At 42.3% G+C, this 26,236-nt stretch overlaps 1 protein-coding gene across 1 annotated transcript in view; it reads right to left on the bottom strand.

Moving 5' to 3' along the window:
- Positions 1 to 26,236, bottom strand: part of LOC109999310 (protein kinase C-binding protein NELL1-like) — a 251,046-nt gene that overhangs the window by 67,462 nt on the left and 157,348 nt on the right. Inside the window, exon 13 of the mRNA XM_065952653.1 lies at positions 4,435 to 4,560. Coding sequence (XP_065808725.1) covers positions 4,435 to 4,560 — 126 coding nt within the window. The remainder of the gene's footprint in view (positions 1 to 4,434; positions 4,561 to 26,236) is intronic.

Here is a 26,236-nt window from a genome sequence, read left to right as displayed (position 1 = left end):
GTTCAAAACCGGACATACATGTATGGCTTACACCTATCATTGGACATCAGGGCCAAACATGTTCTTAACAATTGGCCCGTTGCTGCCTCTACCACACCTGGGCCATGTGTGGTTTCACATGTCTTATTCCAGTGTTGACTGAATATGAGCCAAATATGGGCCGAACGTCTCTACTATATGGGGATGACAAAAAATACCCTTACAATAGGGACACCTCAAGTTATTTTGACCAACACTGAGGCAGCAGAACAATTTGTCCTGTACTACCTGTGAACTGTTTTGGACATGGCATGGATGTGAGAACAGCTCTGTGGCATTTTGAGAAGGTGAACTATAGAACCTCACACATCCTGCCACCCCTCTTCTTCCCCGTGTCCATCACCTGTTTCCCCTGAGCTGCGCGCCTGCTTCCACAGCGGTGAAATCAAGTGGAACCACAATTACAGCAGCCTCCTATTGTTTACAGGACGCTTCTTCACAAAGGACAGACACCTCAGGCAGGCAGGTGAGACAAAGGGAGACGGGGCCGAGAGTGCCCGCTGCAAAAGGTGATACATGATGTGTCATGTAAAAGCTGCAAAAGGTGACACTTCATTCCTGTGAGGAAGGAGCTGCAGAATGTAATATGGAGGGGAAGTATGAAGACTGTGAGGTGGCTTCAGTGACTTCAGGTATGTTTTTGTGTGGGTGTAACCGTCTGGCGATGTCCAGATACACACATTCCTCCTGTGATTCCTGTGTTCAGGCCTCATCAGAACATTTCAGCTCTCTTTCATCTGTCTGCACGGTATCTTAAACCCTGACATCAAACAGGAACAACCTGTATTGTGTAGTCACATTAACACAACTACAAAAACCCAGAAATGGAAAGTGCTTGTAAAGTTGTGAATAACTGTTCTGCACATCTTGGCTTTTTTACAAGGAGGAAAGAAATATACTGTACGAGTCTGTGTGATGTACTGACGTACTGTGGGGCAGACAATTCTTAGACATATGTGCCATTTAATGCTCCTTTATACCAATTCACTATTGAATGGAAGAATGTGGGACTTTTTGATCCAGTAGAATTTGCCCTTGAGCACCAGCATGACACCAAAACAAACTGCTGTTGGGCGACACCTCCGCTATTCTGAAGCCTCCGCTCTCCTCCAGAGACACACCTCCAACCCCTCTCCACTCCAGTTCGCATGAAGGAGTTATGAATTAGAACTCACCATAATTAAGCACCATTAAGCGCAAGCGGCGGACAAATTTGTGCTTTGCTCGAGCTGCAATTTCCTGTGTCCTGCACTGTTTTGTTAGCAGGCTGATGTTAGCGCTCTTTGGTTAGCTCGTAGCTTCACTGTGAGCATAAATTGACAAAGAATGACCGTAATCAAAAGCCAATCAAGTCAATGTGGCACTGATTCCAGAGCTCCTCTCTGATTGGTCTGAGAGGTGGGTACAGTAACAGGAGGATAAAAGGTGTGTGAGGTCAACAGACTGGTGGAGGTGTGTCACTTTGTCCATCCTTTTTCACTCACAATGCCTTCCATCTAATTCAATTCAATTCCATTCAATTCAAAAAACTTTATTTGTCCCCGGGGGGCAATTCAATTCGATTCACTCATCTAGAAATACAACATATTCATAGCACCTATATAGTTTGGCCATACAGGCTCAGTTTTCATACCATAGCAGCTGCTTGGCTCCATGAGTTAGCCTTCTTGTTGTTAATTGCCTGACAGAATGAGAAACCACTTTGCATGTGTGTGGCCTGCCTAATGCAGTGAGAGCAATATCATTACGAGAAACCTTTCCAGACGCAGACACGATGAAGAATTACAGCACAGATTTCAGCACAACGCAGCAATTACAGGAGCTAATGTGCGATCGTGTTAGCGTTGTGAAATATAAGCCTCTGCCTCCCTGCACCGTGAACGCTTACTCTGTTTTACATCCAGGCAGAGCATCAGAAACCCTCGAGAAGAAGCCGAAGGAGAAGCAAGGCAGAGGGAGAAGGAGACAGAGAAAGGATTTATCTCTCCCTGCAGATGTAAAGAGCGCTACTTGGGCTCCCAGTCAGCAGCCAGGACAGTTTACAAGCTGCAAAAAAGATTGATTGTCTATGGATCGCTGTCCCTGCATGGCTGCCAAACTCTGAGCTAATTAAAGAACACTTCTCCGGAGGAACACTGAGCGGCAACCAAGCACATCCTCTTCCCTCTCATGGAAACATGTTGCTCCGGAGTCCCTCTGGAGGAAAAAACCCACTGTAAACCAGTTATGCCAGGTGTCTCCATATGTGTAAAATACCATCATCAACAGAGTAGAAACTTAGAACATCTGCATTGTGTTATTGAACTTGTTTTAAAACTTTGCCTGACATTCACCTGTGGCAACATCAGGGACGTACAAGAAGCAGGATATATTTTTTTCAAACAAGACATTCACTCCAGACGAGTCATTAAAAAACCTGAATGGCTGCAAACACCCTGTTCTTCTTTGATAAAATGTTACTTCTCCAGTCTTTTAGCAAGAAATACACTGAGGTATTGGCTAATCAGTTTGCATTCATTTCTCTGCACGCTTTCATTGCACATCACAAAAGAAGCAACGACACATGGAGAGCTGCTGGCCAGCATTTGGTAGAAGACAGCATATTAAGCTAAGAATATAGAAACTCTTGAAACTAATACATTGATGAGGAAAGATATTTGAATCAAGACTATCATCATAATGATGAGGAGAAAAGGTTTCTCCACTTCAAACAATTGTAAGGAACCTGTACATAATATACGAACAAGAAGCACACATTGCTTACTCAACAGATACTTATGTTATATCTGTGGTATTTATGTTCAACACATGGAGGCTGAGAGGCAGGATTTGGAGGTGTAATGGGGGGGAAATGGTGGAAATGCTTGTTTAAAGGTGGGCCTCTTGTGCTTTGGCAAAGTTGTATCACAATGTGATATCACACACTGGAACAAACCGTTGCAGATTCAACAAATGTGTAACTACAGCAGGTCTTTGTTATGACACTGTGATGGACTCACAATGTAAAAAACAGGCTAGTTTCAATCTCTGTGCCATGGCTGAAGAGTCGACAGTTAAGATTATGATATTATTCTTTACATCTTCACATTCATCGTACCACAAAGTGAGAGTACTGTTCTCTTAAAAAATCTGGTCCCTGAAAGTGTGCAAAACGTGTGCTTTCAGTTTCCTTCCAACTTGTTGCATCATGGGTATTATACATATTATTATGCCCCTTTCAGCACAGGGGACTTCACGAAACACTGACCTCTAAGTCTGCAAGTCAAACTGTTCACTTTGGATATGTGTATTATGCCAAGTCAAGGCCGTATCATTTTTGGTTTGAGTGTCAGCAGGCTAATAAGCTAATAGGCACTTAACAAAGAGCTCAGCAGAGGATGCTGAAAATAACCTGTTTAGTGGATATTCGGTCATAAACCAAAGCACTGAAAGGATTGAAATTTAGACATAATGAAAGCTAATCCTCTGAAGAACATACTAGTCTCAGACAAATGTAATATAAATTAATTCACCCAATTCAACCAAGCAAAACACAAAAATTCTGATTTAATGCACCAACACACAGGAGTTTTGGACACCCCTCGGTTTGCCAGGCAAATGTCAAACCATAAGGTGTTGCAGCGATGGAAGCGAACAAGAGAACTGGTTCAGATACAGCTAATTCTACCCGACCTTAAAAGCCTCTGCATGTTTCTAATAAACTCCACGAGCAGAAACGTGCTCAAACTAGTATACATATTGGAGATGCTTTTGAATAAATGGAGAGAGGTTAGAACGATAAAAAGGTTTCGAGACCGATGAAGAGCTTGCTAAACACTGAAGCTTCAGAGTCTGAGACATAACCTGCATGCACATTAACTCTAGGGAGGAGGGGACTGGGGGAGACAGCTCTCTCAATAGTTTTGTATTTGGACTTCAGTACCAATTCTAAACACTAGGTGTCAGAGTTACATATTGCTCTAACATTTTGCTAATGTGTTTCAGGATTGTAATCGCTAGTCTCAAGTCCTCTTCAACACCGCATGATGTTCATGTAGTAACTAACATATTTAAAGTTAAATAAACAACCAAGCACAGTAAGCTTTATGGCATGGCTACATATGATCAACAAGTTCTTCACTGACAAACAGTCAACCAGGAGAGAAGCACCAAATATGGTCCATTCTGGCTCCAAAAAAACAAGATTGCAACAGCGAAAATCCAGAAGATAAGATCTAAAAACAATTCTGCTAACAAGTAGGCGACATCACAGTGTCTACACAGAGTTTCTTTAGAAACCAAACATAGAAACACACCATCATCTTAGGCCATCTGACAGAGTGGCTGTCACAGTACTGTGTGCATCATTATGTAATGAGAAGTGATGAGTCAGGGAGTGTATGCATGCAGACGCACCGGTGCAGGAGTATTCGTCCACTCTGATGAAGCCTTGCAGACAGTCACAGCGATGGCTGCCGGGCAGGTTGACACACATCGTGTTGGATTGGCAGTAATGCATCTGAGTCGCACACTCATCGATATCTGAGGACAAACAGAACAGATAGAGAGGGTTGATAAAGAGTTCTCCATAGACACTCAGGACACAGAGAGAGAGATAGCTCTGGCAATGGAGAAGGCAGGTAGATAAAACTCATTTAACACGGATGCATTTATCTGATTAATCAGGCGGAGTCGATCGGTGTCACCTTGCTTCTAATACAGTATTTAATTTAAGGGGTTCAAAAAAAGGATCCAAAATTGCTTACAACAGCCTTTTACAAATGCACTCCAGGACACGCTGCCCCTAAAATCTTCCTGACTTTCCTCTTCACATATGCACCTTTCAGGGGGAGACTTTCTTTTGGGTGGGGTGAGGTAGGGTGGGGGGGGTCGTCAGGAGGCAGGACATGACATTCAGTATAAAGGATTACAGGCGGAGCAAAACAGTCTGACACTATTATGACCGTTTATGCTTTTATATCAATTCTACATGTTGGCTGTATCCACAGTATCAACTAAAGACTGGAAAAGAACAAACTAGTGAGCAGAAAAGAGTGACATGCAGCTTAATTCGCTCCAGTCGCTCACTGCAGTTGTGCCCTTTCATCCTTGCCCTCTCTCCTGTGGGGAATTCTTCCTGAATATTTCCTGCTGGGTTAACACATCAGCTCATCCCAACATCCCAAGGAAATTTAACTGGTGGGCCGGAAGGAAAATCAGGGCAAAGTTGGAGTGAAAAATATGTCTGTTTGCAGCTCACCCTGAAAATGTAAGGCAATTTTGGGGTGTTTGTTCAAGTTTAATAACATCTAATAACACAGATGAATAAGGCTTATTGTTGTGAGGAGGACTTATTTCCCCATGCAAAAATGTATGAACCACAGTGTGTTTTTTGTTCTTTACAGCAAATGAGTATGAGGTACGAAAGGCCTAGACAGAAGGAAAAGGAGAATAAAATGGACAAATAGGAGAAGAGAGAAAGTTAAAGGCGGACATAAAACAGAGGGCTCAGAAATGAAAACGGCAGAAAGGCAAAGGAAAGAGGATAAAAAAGGAAATCAGATGAGACAATGACCTATAAAACGAAGAGGACGAAGGACAGCAGAGAGAGTAGAGCATCTTTCTCTGACATCAATAATGTTGGGCTAAATTGTCACATTTACATCCCCTCTTTATCGAGTACCTCTCTTCCTAATGTAGCTTGAAAGACATTGTATGAGCATTAAAACACAGAGTATTAGATGAGCTGGATGAGTGTTGATGAAATGGGATCAGAAACGCACAAGGGAGGTGTTATGCAGGAGGGCTGAAATTTGTGTGTGTGTGTGTGTGTGTGTACACAGTTTTGAGTATTTATATGGAAGTGAGCAGCAGAGAATCAGCTTTCCTGAGGCTATAACAGGCCTTTCCACCACTTAAGGGAGGCGGTATGCTACACTTAAGGGAAAGGGAGAAAGTGAGAAGAGTATTTCCATATCCTCTCCTTGGATAAATACATTCCAGCTTTGAGGTCTTCAGCCCACACTGTCCACCCTTACAACAGAATGAATTTGTATGGAGTGTGTAATTGACTTACATGCAACAGCCAGAGGTTTTTTCTCTGAAAATTTCATCCTCAGAGAGTGTACAGTAGGAGCGTTGAATTGCACAATCAAAGGGAGACGGATCGTGTATTCAGGCGTACAAAGCCTTGCCGGCCTTCAGCATAAAAACGCATTGATCTGCTACATCAAAAACATCTGAACTTGCTCAAGTGCTGGAGTGCTGGAGGCTGCGAAGAAGTACCTGAATCCAATTTTCATCTCGTCATGAAGTCCTTCTACGCCCAGAAACCTGCTCATTTAATTATAGTATATCCGAAAACGGGCGCCAAAGAGTTGTTCAAGCACGAGGATGGCTTGCGTGTTATGTCTCGGAAAACGCAGCCTCAATAATTCAAAGTCGAGAAACTCGCTGCCTTTGTTCGCTTTCATTTAAAGGGGGGGGGAGCATCTACTGTCAGGTCTGACAATGATGAGGCTTTCTGATTTTTGTCCTTTTTTTTTCCAATAGGCCTGTTGTCCCCTGTGTTTGTGCTTCTGACCGTCTGTGTGTGGGCGAACGTGTCCTCTGCGGCCTCCTCTGGGAGTGTCGTAGCATGGTGAGGTCTGCTGACAGAACTGGAGCTGTCATTTCACACAGGATGGGAATTCATTTCCCTGGATTTGCTGGTGTGTCTCTCCCTGTTTCCCCCACCTCCCACCACCACTCCTCCTCCCCCAACCCCCACCCCCCCCCCCTACAGCCCAGACCTTCTCCTCCCACCACTCCTCCTCCTCTTTCTCATCCTCCTCCTACCCCCCCCCTCCCCCCCCTCCAGCCCAGACCTTCTCCTCCCATCTCCCTCCTCGTCATACTCCTCCTCTGAGCTCACTTTCTTCATCTCGCTGCTGCTTTATTCATGCTGTGATGTAGGTCAGGGCTGAGGAGGGGAACAGCTAAAAATAAGGCAGGATAGGAGTCTCTGCGTGCATGCATTTGCGTGTGTGTGTGTGAGAGCGAGAGTGTGTGTGTGTGTGTGTGTGTGTGTGTGTGTGTGTGTGTGTGTGTGTGTGTGTGTGTTTGCACCAGCTCATTCTCTGTGTGTTGGGAGAGAGAGAGAGAGAGAGAGAGATTGTGTCTGGCTGTTGAGCGTTTAAATGGTGTGAGGCAGAAAGAGAGAAGGCTCATTTTGTGTGTCTGTGTGTGTGTCTTTGTTTGTTTGTATGTGTGTGTGTGTGTGTGTGTGTGTGTGTGCCTGCACAGAGGACAGGGAGTGATGCATGTGTGCACTATTATGTGCCTCACCCCTCACTGTACAGAGGTTAATGGAAACAGCTTTCTATCCAACAGCCATATTGTCTCCTGCTGACTTAAAAATTCCTTCATTTCCTCGCCTGTAATCAACCAAGATTGTGTTTGTGTGTTTCTACATGTGTGATCATTCTCTTGCAGCAGCTCATCTATTGGTCTTTTTGAAGTCCAATGGATGAAGCCGCCACACTTTTTTCTCAAAAGGTTTCTATTCAATGTCAGAAGAGTTTATCAATTTCCTTTTTAGGTTTTCAGTTGGTTTGTAGCTCAGCAGGTGTTTTCAAAACCAGAGTGCTGTGAAGCTCCTGATAGAGCACGTAATTCTTCACTCGACCAGAACTACTTCCGTCCAAATGCCATAACCCCTCCTGATTCAAATCCCAACCTTACCAATGCCTCCTACACACGCACACACGCCATTCGCAAGCATGCACGCACGCACAGATCCCATTTACACAGCAATCAGCATTCCCCTCTTCTGTGACCTCTCTCTCTCTCTCTCTCTCTCTCTCTCTTTCCATCTCTATTTTCATGCACACAGAAGTTAATTTCACCCAGCAATTACACTCAGTGATAATTGAGGCTTTCACCAAGCATTGCTTTGCTTTCACACACACACACACACACACACACACACATACACGCACACACAAAGAAAACTGAATATTTCATTCAATTTCATCTAATGCACTCGGTGTACACAGCTAATCATTTTTTTTTTACAGCTTCATTGAAACCCAATAAACAACTGAAACCGTGTAAATGAGAAAAAAAAAACGTTTTTCTATAATAGTCAGTTTTACGATGTCTATATAGCAGGTTTAAATTACTGCAGAGCAACATTAATATAGGAAATGAGATTTAACGGCAAGGAAACTCTTTTCAGTAAAGATAACGATGGAGAAGTTTTTGACTGCAGGCAAAGTCATCTAACTATGTTGGGAGGTTATTGAAGTACAGTATTGTAATTACTTTAAGATTTATAAGGAAGGCATGTGAGCAAGGAAAACAAATACAGTAACTAGCTCCCTCACCCCAGCAGTATTGAGGGTCACCCTGTTGATTTTGTGACTGATTAGAACTTCATTATTAAGATGGTCTCCAAGTTGAATGCATGGTCTGGTCTGAATGTGTTGCATTGGCACAGGAATATGCCTTTAATAGCTCCAAGTTGTGTTATCAAATCTGTGTTTTTACTGTTCATCCATGAATTATTTGGGTTTTTTGTAGCGATTTATGTGGCCTCTGAGTTAGCGGAGAAAAGCTTGACTGTTGCTTAACCACAATGAATTTGTGTGTGTGTGGTTTAGATGTGTTAAAAACAATAATGCTACAATTTTTTGGAGTTGTTTGAAAGTTATATTAAGTAGGCAGTCAGGGTGAAAGTATTGAAAGATATCTGCAGACCGAGGCCAGAGGCTCTGCTCCTCAGCTGAGCTCACATTGACAGACCTTAGACCGGAGCCCTTGTTCTACGGGCGCCCTCAGTCCTTCTTGTTAACATCACTTCTCGTGTGCACAAAGGAGGATCTGTAAGAGGCCTAAGGAGGCAAAAGGCAAAAGGTTTGTGAGGTTCTAGCACAATGAAGAGGATTCATAGAAAGTTCGGAAATCCGGTCTGAGAGATGAGAGTTCAGGGAGAGGCCCAACTCTGAAGAGATGTTGAGAAGGACAGTCAGTGGCCCTAGATGAAAAAGAAAGGACTCCACTTTGTCCCAAACGGGGCGAAAATGGTTTCTGGAGAAATGGTTTCAAATCCTGCCCTTCTTTTGAATCCAAAAAGTGCCTGGTTGCTGTCCCTTTTCTGTTTCTGCTGGACTGGGGTCAGGTCCTTAATAAAATGCATGTCTCTTCTTGAAGCCAATACATGGCTCTGGACTCTGTGTATCATGGAGCTTTGAGGTTCTTAGTGGTTAATGTGAGCGCCCCATGTATGGAGGCTGTCGTCTCAAGCGGGCGGCCCGGGTTCACATCCCACCTGTGGCCTCCTTCCCGCATGTCATTCCCCACTCTCTCTCCCTGATTTCCAACTCTATCCACTGTCCTATCTCTCCATTAAAGGCACAAAAAGCCCAAAGAAAAAAAAAAACTCTGCCTGAGCTCGGCTGAGAATGATGTAATAAAGTCTTCTTATAATGTACCATACAGCCTGAAGCAGGAACACTGATGTTATCCTGAGTCACTTATCAAACACATGAATTCAATTACACTGCATAGACAACAACTGACATGAAGGTTTAATTCTTTCTACAGTAAAACTTCAGAGATGTGACCTCCACGCCCATACATGTGAAGCTTTGATGTATTTCACACGGGAGGCCAGAACATCAACTGTCATTGGCTTATCTTGAGTTAAAAAGAAACCACATGTTCTTTTATAGTTATTGCTATTGTGTAACTTGAAAAGCACGAGCCGTCATGGCACTGAAAAGCACATTATGTTTGAAATTCAAGGGAAGTTTAGAGATGATTGGATGATTGGATGATTGGATGATTGGATGCTTCCATCAGTAGTTTGCATGAAGTTAAAAGCGTGATATTAGTTTCTGTCTGAGCTTACAGAAGATGCTGATGTTATTTTATGCATCCATTAAGTACTGGATCTCACCTGCTTCTATCTCTATAAATAAAATAAAAAACATTTGCTTTGTTGAGTTTTTTTGTTGAACATTGAACCCAATATTTGAAGTTAAAGTTGTGGCTCTGTTTTTATTTCTGTAATAAGTCTTGTTTTACTTTTGCTGCAAAAAAAAAGTCTTGTTGCTGCTACTTTTGTGAATCTGATCCTTTACGATGATGTTTTATATATGCATGCAGCTTCTCAATGACAAATCTTTGGATAGTGTTTACTATGGAGCACTGAAGTTTATAACAGATGGAAATCCGCCTTTGACTATCTGGCATATTAACATGTTTTTAAGTTCATCAATAAGCATTTTCGGACAGCAGGAAACTTTTTCATAGTTCTAGGAACTGTTAAAACCTTTCCCTCTTTTTTATTGGTTTGGCACCACAGGAACTATGGACTGTGGTAGTTCCTAGAACCCCGTTTAGAGGAACTTTTTTCTAGCTCCTGCTTCAGAGTAGGTACCTTGCAGGTGCCTACTCTGAAGCAGTGTAGATGGAGAAAAAGTCCTCATGGTGTGTAGTTCTCAGACAACTCCCTAGTGGCTAGTTCGTGATCAAAAAGTCCCCAGAACTGTTTGGTGTGAGTTGACTGGCCTGCATTGTCTATTCATAGACAGAATCATTGACATTTCCTTATTAACAAGTCTATAATTAACCTACTTTACTAAGAGTGTTGGGAGCCTTTTGCGACCCAGTCTTCTTGCTGCCCCCAAAGTGCGCTTTGAAATAGGGTAAAAGTAGTTTCAGGTAAACTGCTCCTGCAGCTTGGAAGCAGGAGCAGCTGCCCCAGAGCTGGTCTCTTTATATCTTTTCCAAAGTAGATTGAAAGCATTGGAGGAAGATGCGTCAGGCTGTAGATGCTTAGAATAATGACTTTCTGCTCCGTGACTCAGGATTTGTTGATCTGTGTTTGTAATTTCTTTGTGTTTTATGTCTGCAGCTTGTTAAATGTGCTGCTGCCTGTTTTGGCCAGGACTCTTTTGTAAATGAGATTTTTACCTCAGTGAGGCTTTCCTGGTCTCTCCACGCCAATAAAGCAAAACCAAAAATGTCTTCAAGGCTGAAGGTATCATAATGTTAGAACACCTAATTGAACTACAGATACTTAATTTGCCAGCTCATGTAGGATATTTTTTAAGTATTTCAGGTGGTCAGCTTATTCTGTTTTGGTGGATATTTGGGTTACAAACTTCCGTCTTGTTGGCCTTGGAACACATTTCCACGCATCTGTTCATTTAATCTGAGTACAAATTTCTTCTTGCATTTGCCACTATGTGAATTAGTTCTGATATGAAAGCTCTCACTCAGCACAGTGAAACATGGATACAAAGAAAATAGTTTCCCTTGTTGCTGTGGTTGACTTTCATCATCCCTGCTTGGAGGATTTTTTTCATTAGGCTATATGTAAGAATGAACTACAAGATAAAAAAAAGGCCTCCTATGAAGTTTGAAACCAATCTCAGCCAGCAAATGACACTCCATGGAAATTGTGTCTTACATATAGCGTTGCCTGTAACAACGTCATCTTGTAAGGGAAAGAAAGTGAGCCTGGTTCTCTCCCATTTTACCCTCATCCATTCATCCTGAGGCGAGGGAAGGGGGTTCGACTTCTGGCACAAACTTTAGAACTGTAGTGTTATCCTTTAATAAGGGCCGAGCCATGGAGAGTGCCAAATATCTCTCAGTGACGGAGGTTGCTACTCCCTTATGAGGGCACACATAGGCCTCAGATGGTTGAACTCAGTGACTAAACTCTCTTATCTTTCTGTGCTGCAAACAAATCAAACACAAAAAGAACACAAAGATCAACATACAGCGCAGGAAGACGCCTCTCTCTTGTGCTCAGTTTCCCCCTCCAAGAGCCAGAGGAGGAAAGAAAAAGGAACTGCTGATGCATTTAATTAGAAAGCCTTCAGAGAGCAGCAGCTCTTATCGTTATCCTTGTCCTTCGAGAAGACACATGCAGAGCAGCAAGGGCTCTTTTTCAGGAACATGCTGTTTGCGTTGTTTCAAATAACACGGTTCCTGGGCAGAAGAACTCAAAGATTTGATTTTGTAGAGAAGGAAACAGAAGCGGGTATCATATGCACATTTTCATTCGCATTAAATCGATCCAATAAGTGACTTTGGGGGATCTTTTTACATTGGTCTTCATCAAATGATGTCTGATGTTTACATACCCCAACACATTACACCAAAGTATACTTATTTTTTAACCTTGCATTTGCGTACACAACCATCTGCATAATAGGGTAAATGTGTGCAATGCACTGTGCGTGATACTGAAGGAGACCTCTAGAGGGCGCACCAGAGAGTTCAGGCCATATGCATCTACCAGACATGCCAACACTCATTCTATGGCCTCTCTGTATTTTACTGGTCCTGTCTGTCTGTCTCCTGGGCTGCAAACTTGTGAGCAGAGTAATCAGCAGAAAGAGACACACCTGGGCCTGCAGCCAGTCTTTGTTCAACCTCGGGGGAGACCCCGACACCTCATCCAACCACACATCTTTGCTTTGAGTTTCTTTGTCTTTTCGTCTTTTCACCCATACGTTACATTTCCAATCACCCACATCTAAGACAATAGACTTTACAGATTTGTTTTTCATGTGCAAACTGCATCTTGCAACTGTGTCAAATTAACTTTATATTATATAAAGTAAGTTATATATATATATATTATAACTTTATAGGAAGTATAGTTAAGATCTTTTTATCGCTGACATTAAACAGCTGTTTGTTGTATTTGGGAAAATTGGGGCATCAGTAGCTCAGTCTGTATGGACTTGATCTGGAAGTTGGTCTGGTTGCAGGAGAGGTGCCAGTTCACTTCCTGAGCACAGCCGAAGTGCCCTCACGTAATGCACCAAACCCATCCTGTGGGCAGCCCCCTCACTCTGACATCTCTCCATTAGTTAGCATGTCAATAGGATCCTGTCTGTGCATGTGTGTGTGAAGCATGTCTCAATAACAGTGTGAAGGGTATACCTTCCCTGTTTCTTTTATTAGTATTCCTAAACAGCATACTTTCAGCGCTAACTCATTCAGCAACCTCCCTTTGATCAGCTATCTTCACATGTTTATCAATTGTACATTTTCACCAGATCTGCAACAATAAAACCATGCAAAGAAGTCATTGTCATAATTTATCAACATTAAAGAGTTTTTAAAGCAAAGTTGTCAAAGATTTCTGCTAAAATGTAAGGGTTTGTTGCCTTTATACCCTTTAAAATGTTGGTTTAACAGAAGAAGCAATTGAAAGATGTTACATTTGGCGCTGGAATATCAAAACAATAATTTTCACAACTTTCCAACATTTGGCCCAGAAAGAATTCATCACTTCATCATCAAAATAAATGGCCGTATCAATAACAAAATAATCCTTGATTGCAGCTCTAGTTTCTTCTGACTTCAGTCTGAAGGCTTGTGCAGAAAGAACGCAGACAGGAAGTTATTAGAATAAATTAACATGTTTTAGATTTTGTTCCTATTGGTTTATGAAAAGTTAACTTCTCTTTTGAACCTGAATCAAACTTTGATCCATGTATAAGCCTGATTAAGGTGTTGTATATGTAACCTTCTTATTCTGAAATGTTAAAATGATTATAAACTAACCCTAGGCCAAATGTGAAAAGAAGACGGTTTAATCCATCTGTCACTCTTGCCGTTCCAAAAACAAGCTGCCGTTTTACTGAGCCGAACACTGACAGACTTTCTGACATGCACTCACTCACAAGACTCAAACCGTGATAGAATCCTTCTGTCAGGCAGAGCGGAGCAGTTTACCTACATGACAGGTGCTCTACGTGTGAGTGTGTGCTGGATGTTCACACAGGTATATTTACTGCCAAGCTTAGAAAAGTACACCTGGGTGCCCAATAACTGAAATAAATCCATATATCAGGCGGAGGTAGGCGGTGCAGTGTCTCACAGATAACTGCACAGCTGAGATCTCATTGTTGAGAGCAAAATCCTGAAGGCAAACCGAATTTGCGTTGTCACTGCAGAGAGATGTATATCACAGAGGGAAGACACAATCCTCTGTAGTAGTCCCTGAAGCTTAGTGATGAAATATTATCAGAGTGGAGGATGTGTCTGCACAGCAACCGCGCATCTCATCCAGATGATGAAAAAAGGGACATAAAGCACAAAGTTTCCTTTCTGCAGCGGTGGCTTTTCATCTGAAGTTGGCCTTTCTCTATCACAATATAATATTTTTGAAACTAGAACACTGTGTGGTCTTGATGTTGGGCTGGATGATGCAACAGCCACTGGGTCAAAAAGTCAAGTTGCATACTGGGTTAAAGTAAACTCAAACAACTGTTTTATAACAGGCTACCTCCCAAAAGGTTCTGTGAACTTGTGCAACTCTAACGAAATGTATTCCAGCCCCAACACTGTCATACCAACCTGGTGATCGCTCCTACAGATGCACGAGGTACCTTCTTTCTGTTTAGTGTAAGTTACCATGCCCCTGTTAGCATCTGATTTAAGCACTGTTTACGTCCTGTCTAATATGTGATAATGTCTGTTTTAGGGTCTCCACTCAATCCGCCTCGCCAACCCTGACCTTGCCACACCTGTTTAAGCCCCACCCCCCAACATTTTAAAAGCCTGCCTCCAGGACTGAGTTCCTCTGAAGTGGATGCATTAATGATATAAAATCATCCACACCGTCTAAAAGAAAAGAAACCTTTGAAACTCCGCTGCGTCGGCTCCTGTGCACTCAACATGTGATGTTCTATGAACTGGCTGAGGTTTTTCAACATGATTGAGATGGCTCCTCAGACTGTGCTGCCCCAACAACAACTGCTGGTGACCTTCAATAGATGCACCACAGAGAGCATCTAGACACAGTGCAACTGGGTGTGGTATCACAGCTGCACTGCAGATGACAGTAGGGCTCTTCAGCGGGTTGTCTCCAGGGCACAGAGGATCATTGGGAGCCGGCTCCCAGCACTGACGGACAACTCCAACCCACGTTGCCAGAGGAAAGCTCTCAGCATCTGCGATATACCGTACCTCTGACACCCAAAAAGCGTAGCTAGTTTTACGTGTTCTTTGGTATAACATGATGGTATTGAATTACAGACACACCTTGCTAACCTAGCTACATAGCATTAGCGTATTCCTGTTGTCCAATTATGATCGTGAACATTCAAGATGCCAATGTAAGAATTCTAAAATATTGTTAACTACCCAGTATGTGATATCTAATGGATATGTCAGCTTCTTAATTGTGACAAAAAGGAAACCTTTTTTCTTTAGTTTGTACCTACTCACACTCACTGGCACAGTTTCACTGAGCGTGTTGAAAACATGCAAACACAGATCTTCATACTTAATAATCAGAGGCACAGGCTGGAGGCAAATATTGCCCGCCTGACTCAGATTCACACACCAACATGATCCAGCACCATGCTGACATTCAGGAAGCTTTGCAGATGCTGAGTGGTGCACACAGATGCTGACAGAAGAAAACGAGGCCAAAAGCTGCCTGCAAGTGAGTCAAGTTGGAAACTCATGATTTATGAGAAACTTTTCATTTGTTTTCAGGACACGAGTTCCGTTTGAGTCCTGTGTGAACCAAACGCTTGCAATGAGAGCAACACAACATGTTTTATGAGCTCGATGAAATCAATGTGCTCCTGCCGGGACTGCACAAGATGCTGCTTCTATGCGGCCTGAGCGCTCCTAAAACATTCATTCAAGAACAACAGCTCGAAAACATTTTAGGTTTGGACCTGACCAAAGTCTTCAATGCCAAAGTTCTCTTTTGTCCTTTTCTGCCTTTTAGAAAAAAGACACAAAGTAGGCTGTCAATTGTAAAGGATTTTCAAAAAGGCCTCTTTTCTGATCTGCTAACGTCTCACGATTTGAATGATGTTATTCTACTTTCACGTTTGTCTTTTTTTGCTCAGTGGATATTCACATAACCAAGAGAGACACTTTCTGCTGTGTGTGGCTAATCGGACTGATGGGCATGCTTGTTGTAGCTGTTTGCTTGGAGGCTCCAGCTCTTTGTCTGTTACTAGGTGGACCGAAAGGTAGTTTGAGACATAAATCCCAATATGGCGACCGCCATTGATGGGCACACACACACACACACACACACACACACACACACACACACACACACACACACACACACACACACACACACACACACACACACACACACACACACACACACACACACACACACACACACACACCCTTGATTATCTCTGTGCCCGGGACTGTGGGTAGGGCAAGAGCAGCAGATGGTTGAATTTAGCTCTCCCAGGTTTCTGCATTAACACACTTATTAACACACATGCACACGCACACACACACACTTAAACAAAAATATATGTATGCAGTCTTAATATTGACAGGAAGGTCATCTACATACCATTATACAAGTCCAGGAGAGAACTTGTTTCAGATTATTAGCCAGATTCAAGCATTAGTGAACTGTTGCTAGGTAACACTGATGCCTTACAGCTAACAACCTGCATGCTCTAATTGACATCCCATCAGTCACCATTCACTTTGTAGCTGACAGGAGGAACAAAGTAGCAGAAAGCAAGAAGAGGAGGTGTGGAGCTGTTATTATCCTGACAGTTCATGTGTTTTTTTTTTTATTCATGTGCTGTGGGTAAATTAACATCTTTTATCTTTGTGCCAATCTGCAAGTGAAGTGAAGAAACCGATGAAAGAGCCGAAGATACTTTCAAAGAAAGGCCGCAACAGAGGCAGAGATGGGAACATAAAAACAAGTGAAAACAGAGTGAAAATGAAAGGAGGCGGACGTGAACAAAACAGGCATGTGAATGAAATACAGAGAAACAAGAGAGATGAGGATGCAGACAGAAACGAGAGAAACTGCAAATACTTGTTGTGACTTCATCGATGACAGGCGGTAATCAATTTACAGGAGGACTGATATTGGAAAATAATGACAGCGCAGTTTGGGGACGCTTAATTAGCTTCATTGTTATTCTCATCCAGAAACAGCTGCCACCTGGAGAGCGGGCTGACAAAATGAGTCTTTGTGAGTGCATGTGGGAGTACAGTTGTCGTTTTGGGTTTTTTATTCCGTATTGTTCTTTGTGTACGTTTTGTTTTAATTTGTAGCTGGAGGTGGGTGTTATTAGATTAGGTGGTGGTATTAAGTCTGTGTTCATGTGGAAAGAACATGCAAGAATGTAAAGAAAGATTCACATTTCCTAAGAGATGTATATATTTTATAGAGAATTATGTTTTGGCTTTTTGTTCCTCTATTCCAGAGATAGGACAGTGGATAGAGTCAGAAACCCGGGAGAGAGAGAGAGAGAGAGTTGAGGAAGGACATGTAGTGAAAGGAGCCACAGGTGGGATTTGAACCCAGGCTGCCCACTCTCACGCGCTATAGCCTCTGTACACACGAGGCACGCTCACCAATCTTTAGGTTCCCGGCGCCCAATGCTCAAAGTGATATTGGATGATGTTTAATTTTTTTTTAGCTCCATCTCTTATATTACAGACTGTTACTTTGACCTTCTGTCCCATCCCTGTCATAAACTTGTTTCTCGCACCTATAGGCAGCTCACAAATCTGCCAAGCACTGAACAAGAGCACTACTAGTGAACATCACTTAGCACTAATCCGCTCAAGTGAAACTTTTTCTTTATTTTCTGTATAAAAAAAACTGTAAATATTACTGCTTTGACATTGCTATTATTAATATAACCAGCTGTTATATCAGTCTGACTGTCAGCGGTGTAAAACTTTATCCCCATCTGTGGAGCCGTTATGCACAACAAATACGTTTTTGTTATAGTCGTCCTTGCTTGCTCCACTCAGAGTGGAATCTTTGACTTTAACGGTGAAACTCATATTACACTTTTCGAGTCTATATTGAGTTAGACCACGGTAGTTTATTTTGGCTGCATGTTTGGGTACAGTGGTTAGCGCTGTTGCCTCACAGCAAGGAAGTTCCTGGTTTGAATCCCTGTCAGGCCTCTCTGTGTGGACTTTAAATGTTCCTCCCTGTGCATGCGTGGGTTCCCTCCGGGTACTCCAGCTTCCTCCCACGGTCCAAAGACATGCTTGTTAGGACAATTGGTAAATATGAATGTGAGTGTGGCTGGTTGTGTGTCTCTATATGTCAGCCCTGTGATTGACGAGCGAACAGTCCAGGGTGTAACAATGTCAGCTGGGATCTGCTCCATCTAGCGGGCACAAATGATGCACAATTTTCTTATTTTGCACCCAAAATCAGGCTCTGAATTAAATTCCCTAAATGGCCACCTGACATGAATGTTGAACCATGCTCTATGGTAAATGTCATGAGATTACGTCTGTTTGTATTCAAGTCGTATTTACAGTTACTTTGATAACTGACTGATTGATTGATTGGGTTCCCTCTAACAGGCCAAAAACGTACTGTAACATTGACATTTGTTTTATTTCCTGCAGTTTTCTTTAACATAAAATTCCATAAATAAACTACCACCTGACTCCAGTTGGATTTTCTTAGTTGAACTCTTAAAGTCTTGAAGACCAGCGACATCACTAAAAGACGAGTGTCAGGGGGAAAATAAACTACTAACATGTTTTGTCTTTCACAGTGTAGCTTCTTCCTCGTAAGTTTTATCATAAAAATCTTTTAAATCACATAAATATATGTCACTTTATTGGAAGGAAAAGTCAAAGACTGAACATATTTTTATTCAAGGATAACTTATGCTGCACACTTTTTTATTTGATATTTTTCCACGTATTACTTCATGTATTAGTAATAAGGCAGGGCAAATGCTGAATAAAAGTACATTCTGTAAATTAAGACTTCGGTGAGTCTGTTATTTCCCAGGATTTTTCACAGGCTCCTACATTTTTAATCGAGTTTGTAAATGTTTATACATGCCCCGCTGCTGCGGTGACCCATTTTCCTAAAAGGTAGATGTGTCAGCATGGGGGCCCCAGCGGGAGGAACAGCAAAGTGACAGAAGAGTATCGCTGAGATGGAAGCTGGAAGAAGCAGCTCTCACACACACGCACGCACACACACACACACACACACGCACACACACACGCACACGCACACGCACACACACACACACACACACACACACACACACACACACACACACACATTTATTTGTCCCCATGCCCTGGACTGTTGGGAGGGCAGAAGCAGCAGATGGTCTGCAAAAGCTCTCATTGTCTCAGGATGTGGCATCAGGGAGCGAGGCGTGCCCTATTGGGCTGCGGCCTGGAGACGCTGCTGCCACGTCCTGCGTCAGTGTCACAGTCAACCTCTTTGCCATAATTAAGGCCGGCCCCTCTGGTTCCACCCGACAGCAAAGAGCAGCTGGAGGACAGAAGAAGAGGAGGAGAGGTCGAGTCCTCCAGACGAACGGCAGCTGAGCAGATCTCGTGTTTCAACATGAGCTCTGACATACAGATACATGTCCTCTGGAAACATGACCACACATACACGTTGCTATTATAATGGGAAATGTCAATATGTCCAGTGTTCTGACCCTAAAGTTTGAACCAGTGGAACACACGTCTCACAAAATATCTTTCTCTTAAACTAACATCAACCTCAAAAGGGAACCCTTATAGCTGCAGCAACTAGAAGCATCTTTAGATGATTGAAATCAATATAAATGGGGTGAGTTCTGTGTTTTGCAAGATGTTCTTCAATGAATTTTGGTGACAAAAATCTCCTCAAAGGCTTACTATGCATCTTGTAGAGCAGCTTATCAGACCAAAACAAATGCTCTCTTCGGACACACCTCCTCTATCCCTCAACTCCCCCCTCCCCTCCTCACTGGTGTTGAAAAAGTAATCCAACGCTAAGTGCATTTGATTCATGGCTGCGCCTTTCTAGCTAATGTTTCAATCACTATTTGTGCAGCGCCATTCCATAACAAGTGTTATCTCGAGACCCTTTACAAAAGAGCATATGGGATAATATGCAGGAAGGATTCCTTCTTTGTATTCCTCATGTTCCTGTTGTCTACACTTCCTTACCGCTGAGGTGGAGGTCGGAGCAGGCCGTGCATGAATGAGGTCGGTGGTGGCTGTGGGGACGACACAGTCCAATGGTGATGGCTGGTAAATTTTTGTCTATTGATTTAAAAATGTAAAAAAGAAAGTTACCTCCAGACGTGTGAAATAGTGGGGTTGATTGAATTTGGATTTTCTTAAAATCCTGATGGACGGAGTAAACAGGAGGGCGGAATAAAGCCAGAGTTATATTTCAGCCTGAACCTCAACGTTATCCAAAATCTGATCTTAATCCTGAATCCCAAACTATCCCGTTTGAAAAAGTGTTCACCAACCAAAATGAACTGCTTTGTAGGTTCTCATTCAATCCCATAATGCACTTCCAAAGTCTGGCACCTTTGGCACACAAATCCTTCCTGACTCCAAATGTCTCGCAAAAGTGCTGAGTTTAACTTAAGTTTTCCTGCTGATACCTCAACCCTCTGATGAGTTCTGTCAAGGTAAAGACTCGATAAAAAGCAACAACTGTGACAACAGTGCGGAAAATCTGACAAATGAAAGCAGCTTCTCTCCTTGTGACAACTGCATCAAACACATTCTCACTCCTGTTTCTTTTCTCAGAAGAGTTTCAATTAAGACAAGATGTTGACAAGTTCGGTATTACAGGAGCTGTGCAGGATACACCACATCTGCCTCTGACAACATCCACAGGCATCATCTGCTCTGCCAGCTGTGAGACAGCCCAGCCCACCATCCAAAACCACATAATCAGTCCTGCAACGATGTTGTATCGGAAACCACCGGTGACCTGTGAATATGAACAGCATGTTGTTTCACAGATGCCGACATGAAAGTATGCAGTCCATCATAGCTGCTCATTACTTTAGACACAGTGGAACATCTCAGTACCTGTGTTTTATATCATATTACAAGTTTCTTTAGTGTCTTGTGTGGAGAAAAGTTGTCCTCAGAGTAACAGCATTTTCTCATGATTGGGTTCCGGACCCTACAGCAAGCAAACCAATGAATGACCAATCAATGAAAGTCGACAAAGAAAATGGGGGGGGGGGGGGGGGGTTGGCGCCTTGCTCAAAGGACCCTTGGCAGTGCTGAGTAAGTGACTGGCACCTTTTCCAGCTACCAGTCCAATTTTCAGACTTGATCCGACACGGGACTTGAACCAGCGTTCCAGTTCACAATCCAAGTCCTATACAGACTGAGCTACTGCGGCCCCCAAACATAACCTGAATTTTTTGAATTTTGAATTTTGAAACCACTTTTGGAAGCGATAGAAAGGCCTATTTTGTGTTTAATTTGAAGAATTTGTTCTTTCTACAGTCTATAATAAGCTTTGTTTTTCATTGCATTCCCTTCATTTAGAGAATTCTCCATCTCTTTCCATTTCCTTTATAATCTATTCCCCATAACATGTACTTGAACCGGCAAAATATATATCAAGTGGGACATTCTGGTCAAAGAAAAATGAATATATGATTGGTATGCAAAGAAATGTCACACCTAATCAAATCTAGCTTGTTGTGCATCCTTGGTCTTGGGCTGAAGAGAGACAGCAAAATAAAAAAAAGACAGCGAGTAGCCCTGACAAGAGTTACAGTACAAGATAGTGCAAATTGCTGAGAACAGAACTGTAGGGACCTGGGTTGGGAACCGGAGGGTCGCCGGCTCAAGCCTGGTGCGGACCAAATATGGAAGTTGGTCTGCTAGCCCCGTCACCCTGACATCTCTCCATTAGTGCATGTCTATAAGATCCTGTTTGTGCATGTGTGTATATTTCAGCCTATGAGTGTGTCGCATGATAAACAGAGTGTAAAAACAGAATTTCCCCTTGCAGGATCAATAAAGTAAATCTTAATCTTAATCTATTACATTTAACTAGTTTTGCCTTGTTATCCATCATACAGGAGTTGTCTTGCCTTTGTTTCCCTGAAGAGAGCTAAAAATGTAGAAGCTCTCTTCCTGAGGCTGATCAGTCATTTCACACATTAACTCTTAAAAAGCAAGCTGTTACGTTTTTACAAGGACTTCCAATCAGTGTCATGTTACTATTTCTTCACTGTGTCAGATAGAAGAGCATAAATTGATTTTCTTTTGATGGTTTTGTTCTCAACACAGGCTGCTTAATTAATACAATGTGACTTCTGAGACTTCAGACTTTTAAGGTTTTCTTTTTTAGACTCTCACTGTCACTCTAAAAGTGTTTTTTTTTCTTATCATGCAAAATATTTCCTAGTTTCTTATTGCAGCCATCCTGCTTATAACTACACATTTATAGCTTCACTTTAAGTAGAAGATAAATGTCCAAATAGATGTTCAACTTTTTGACCATCATTGTTAATCATGACTTTTATATTTAAGCTCCAAGCTCTTGGTTGGAACCACATGATCATTTTAAGTGTTCATGGAGACAAAAAACAAGCCTGATAAAGAGCTGCCTTTCCTTACATAATGTGCAGCATCCCCTCCATATCATTCAGGTCTCTAATACTGCTGACTTGTCAGAAGCTGACCTTTCTCTTGATGCAGAGAAGGCTTTTGATCGCCCTGAGTGGCCTTTTCCCCGGGCGGTAATACACAGCATGGGTTTTGTCGTTTCATTGCAATGATTCGAGGTCTTTGTTCAAAACCTGCTGCTCTGCTATCGACAGGAAACATCTGTTCTCAGCAATTTTCACTATCTTGTACTGTAACTCTTGTCAGGGCTACACGCTGTCTTTTTTATTTTATTTTGCTGTCTCTCTTCAGCCCAAGACCAATGATTCACAACAAGCTAGATTTGATTAGGTGTGCCATTTCTCTGTATACCAATGATATATATCTTTGACCAGAATGTCCCACTTGATATAAATTTTGCCACGGCCAGTTCAAAGCCAGCGACAAATGACAGGAGGAGTTACTCACAAAAATGTGCTACATTTAATTACAACAAAAGTTAATAAGTGAATTTACAATTCTACAATTTTACATGTGCTCTTTTGGGTATGAAGAGCAGTCGTGCTGATGCATTTTGGATCAACTTCAACAACAAATTTAACAAACAATATGGGTATGGAAGTCAGTAAATCAGTTGTGTTAAGGGTGTATGTATGGGTGGAGTTATGATAAGTGATGTGTTGTGTGGAAAGACAAACAAACCAAAAGATGAGTGTGGTTAAATTGGGAAGCAGTCTTTCTCTGTCTCTCTTTCTTTATGTCTCCCAACAAGGAGGAAGTGGGGTCTGCTCTTATGGATTGGGAACACCGGGCCAAGGTGTTCTCAATTCATGACGAGCCAGCCACACCTACTGGCACCTTGGACACACAGACAGCACAACCAGCAAAACCAGCAACTATCAGGGTCTTCACAGTTTGTATTTGTTTTGCTCAGATCTCTAGATAGATGTTTCAATGTCACTCGATGCATCTGCAATACAGCTGACCTCTTCCATGCAGTTTAAATCCTCTGATTCATTGTACACACTGTAAAGCATGGATGGTTAAGGTCCATGTGTTTGAGAAAGACGTTCAATTTGATCACAGACAATTTACAATATCTAAGTCTGCTTGGAGGAACTTTCTGCCCCATATTTTGGTGAATGAACAGGTTAACAGTATGTGGCTCTACAAACCTTTGAACCTGAAGTCTACATCCGCGTGTGGAAGTTTCAGTAAAAAAAAGCGTCCTCACATTGAAAGTATTGCATCAAAGTCAAGTGGCTTGGATAGGTAATCCATCAGAGTAAAAATCATGACCTTTGCAGTATGAAGGCTGACAGGACTTTCACATCCAAAGCCAGAGTTTGACATTGTGCAGACGAAAGACATTATTTTTAAAGGACACAGCGGTCGTGCTCTCTCGGGCTCCAGTTCGGTACATGATACGAACTTGGCTCCAAATATGCTGACCTCCACAGAACCCCATGCATTGTATGGAACATTTGGGATGTAGTAACAGCAGCAACAATCTTTCAGTGGAGTGCATTGACGGGACATTGAACACTCTGTTCACCTACTCTTGAAATGTTATAAGAAGTATTTAACTGCTCTGACCCTCTGCTCGTCTTTAAGCACACTTTATACTGTAGGACTTCTCAGTGTGTCACTTCATGAACACTCTTATCATATTAAACCAGTGCCAAAAAGCAACGTCTGTAATGTGAGAGACATATTACATACATAGCTTTTCACTTTTAACAACATTCTTGTTTGTGTTTCTTGTCAGACTTTCCAGCACAGCTTATGAAATCATTGCTTTTCTGCAGCAACTTGTCAGACCTCGGATTTCCCTTTGAAAACACCAACAAGGAGTGTTTGAAAAGTTGCCCATCCTTTCTTTTCCTGAGGTAGCTCTGACAACAAAAAACATGACTCTGTGTTTACTATTATTGATCAGCGATCCGGCACCCGGCAGTTATTTTTATACAACATCAAAAATGAACTTGGTCTGATGTCGGACAGTCCACAAAAAGAGATTAAATGTTTTAGGAAACAGTCAGCATTGATTTCAACGATGCATAATAGCTAGCTGAAAGGCAAAAGCACCAATATGGCCTTCCCTTGAAATAATAATTGGTAAAGGACAGCTAGAAATTAACTCCGATTGTGCAGCTAATCTCCGTATAACCATAACAACCTCTTCCATTTCTGCATTTAATTTCTCATTAACTTCCCTCTCTGAGTCTCCTTTTATTTCCACCAGTTTTTCCTGAGGTGACTCACTGCAGGACTGTGTCCTTATCCCGGCCACAGCTCAATCTACCTGCGCCGAGCTCGCCCGCCTGCACTGATGCTATCAGCTCCTGACTCACTGTAGCCGCCTCGGCTCTTATAATTGATACAGAATCCTGATGCCCCGAGCAGCTGACATTCAACGCAGTCTGAAGGACAGCTAGGGAAATGAGGAGTGTATAATGGAATACGCCGGCAGCGCAAACAGGAGGAAGAGCCACTTGTAATGTGATCTGCTCCAGCGCTTAAATATCAAGTGCAATTAAATGCTGGTGACGGCAGGACGGAGACAGCTTGAGCTGCATGTGTGTCTGGAAACAAATTTACTCTCAATCGGTGGTGACACCCTTTATATAGTCGGCTGTGATTTAGTGTGTGTGAGTGAAACAGCAGGTCTGGTGGTTCCGCCCTGGCAGGGACAAATCTGTCTCACTAGATTTTGTGAAACGGGGACAAACTCTGAGAAGCAGATGACATTGTGCACACACAAGGTGCAGATTTTTCTTCCACAGTTAGAGGTGACATTTACACCCATCGGAGGCTTCTCAAACTGTCCAACTTTTGGTTGTCTTTAACTACGGAGAGTTTGAAGGTTTCAAAGTTACAGTGGAGATGAAGATTTTGAGGCCAAGGCCTGAAAATGAACAGCAAACTAATTTCAAGCAATAAATGACCACAAACACGAGACGAAAACAAAAAATGCTGACACAGCAATATGTGTTAAGAGACTTTCATTTAAAAAGTGATGTCATTATATCTCTGACTCTGGCTGTAAACTTTGTTCCTCTTGCTGTTCCAGTCCTTTCCTGTCCTCCGTCCTCGGCCCCCGGGCAGTGAACTTTTGTCGCCCCCGTTGGGAGAGGTTGTCTCTGGACAGAGATTAATGATAGAAGGTGACAACTTGTTCAATATTAAGGGAAGGAAGTTCTGTCATTGTATGAGCAGCAGGGGAGAGAGGGGGGGGGGCACAGGAAACAACTGAAGAAATGAAGAGAGAGATATTTTTGTGTCCAATATAAATGTTTTGCATTAGATATGCTTTGCAAAGACTGTTTTACATGCAGTTATCTTGACCTTCTAATGCAAAAGTATGTGCCTAATTTGCACCCTTAGAACAAGTTTTTCATCTCTTTGAAAATATAAAAAAAAATCTTGATGACTCATCCTGAACTTATCTGATATGCTTTCTTAATTTATGTCCCTCTACCATGAAAAACTGGACCAACAGGCTAACTAACAAACTTTAGACATTCGAAGCTAATGGCTGCTGTAAATAAAAATTCATCAATCCATGTAAAAGTCCCTCCCTTGCTTCTTGTGTCTAAATAAAACACATGAGTATGCGTAATTAAACCCCGTTTTTTTTTTGCACAATGCTAGCCATTTTCGGAAACTTGAAGGACACTATTGCATCATTTTTGCCTTCATCATGTACGCACAGAGGTAAATGGTAATTGAACTTGAGCTTGTATAGTGCTTTTCTAGTCTTCTGTCTACTAAAAGCACTTTTACACTGAAGGTCACACCTACCCATTCACACACTGATGGCAGA

The sequence above is a fragment of the Labrus bergylta genome, chromosome 3 (genome assembly GCF_963930695.1).
Source record: "Labrus bergylta chromosome 3, fLabBer1.1, whole genome shotgun sequence".
Lineage (NCBI taxonomy): Eukaryota > Metazoa > Chordata > Actinopteri > Labriformes > Labridae > Labrus > Labrus bergylta.
This window is presented reverse-complemented; position numbering and strand designations above follow the sequence as displayed.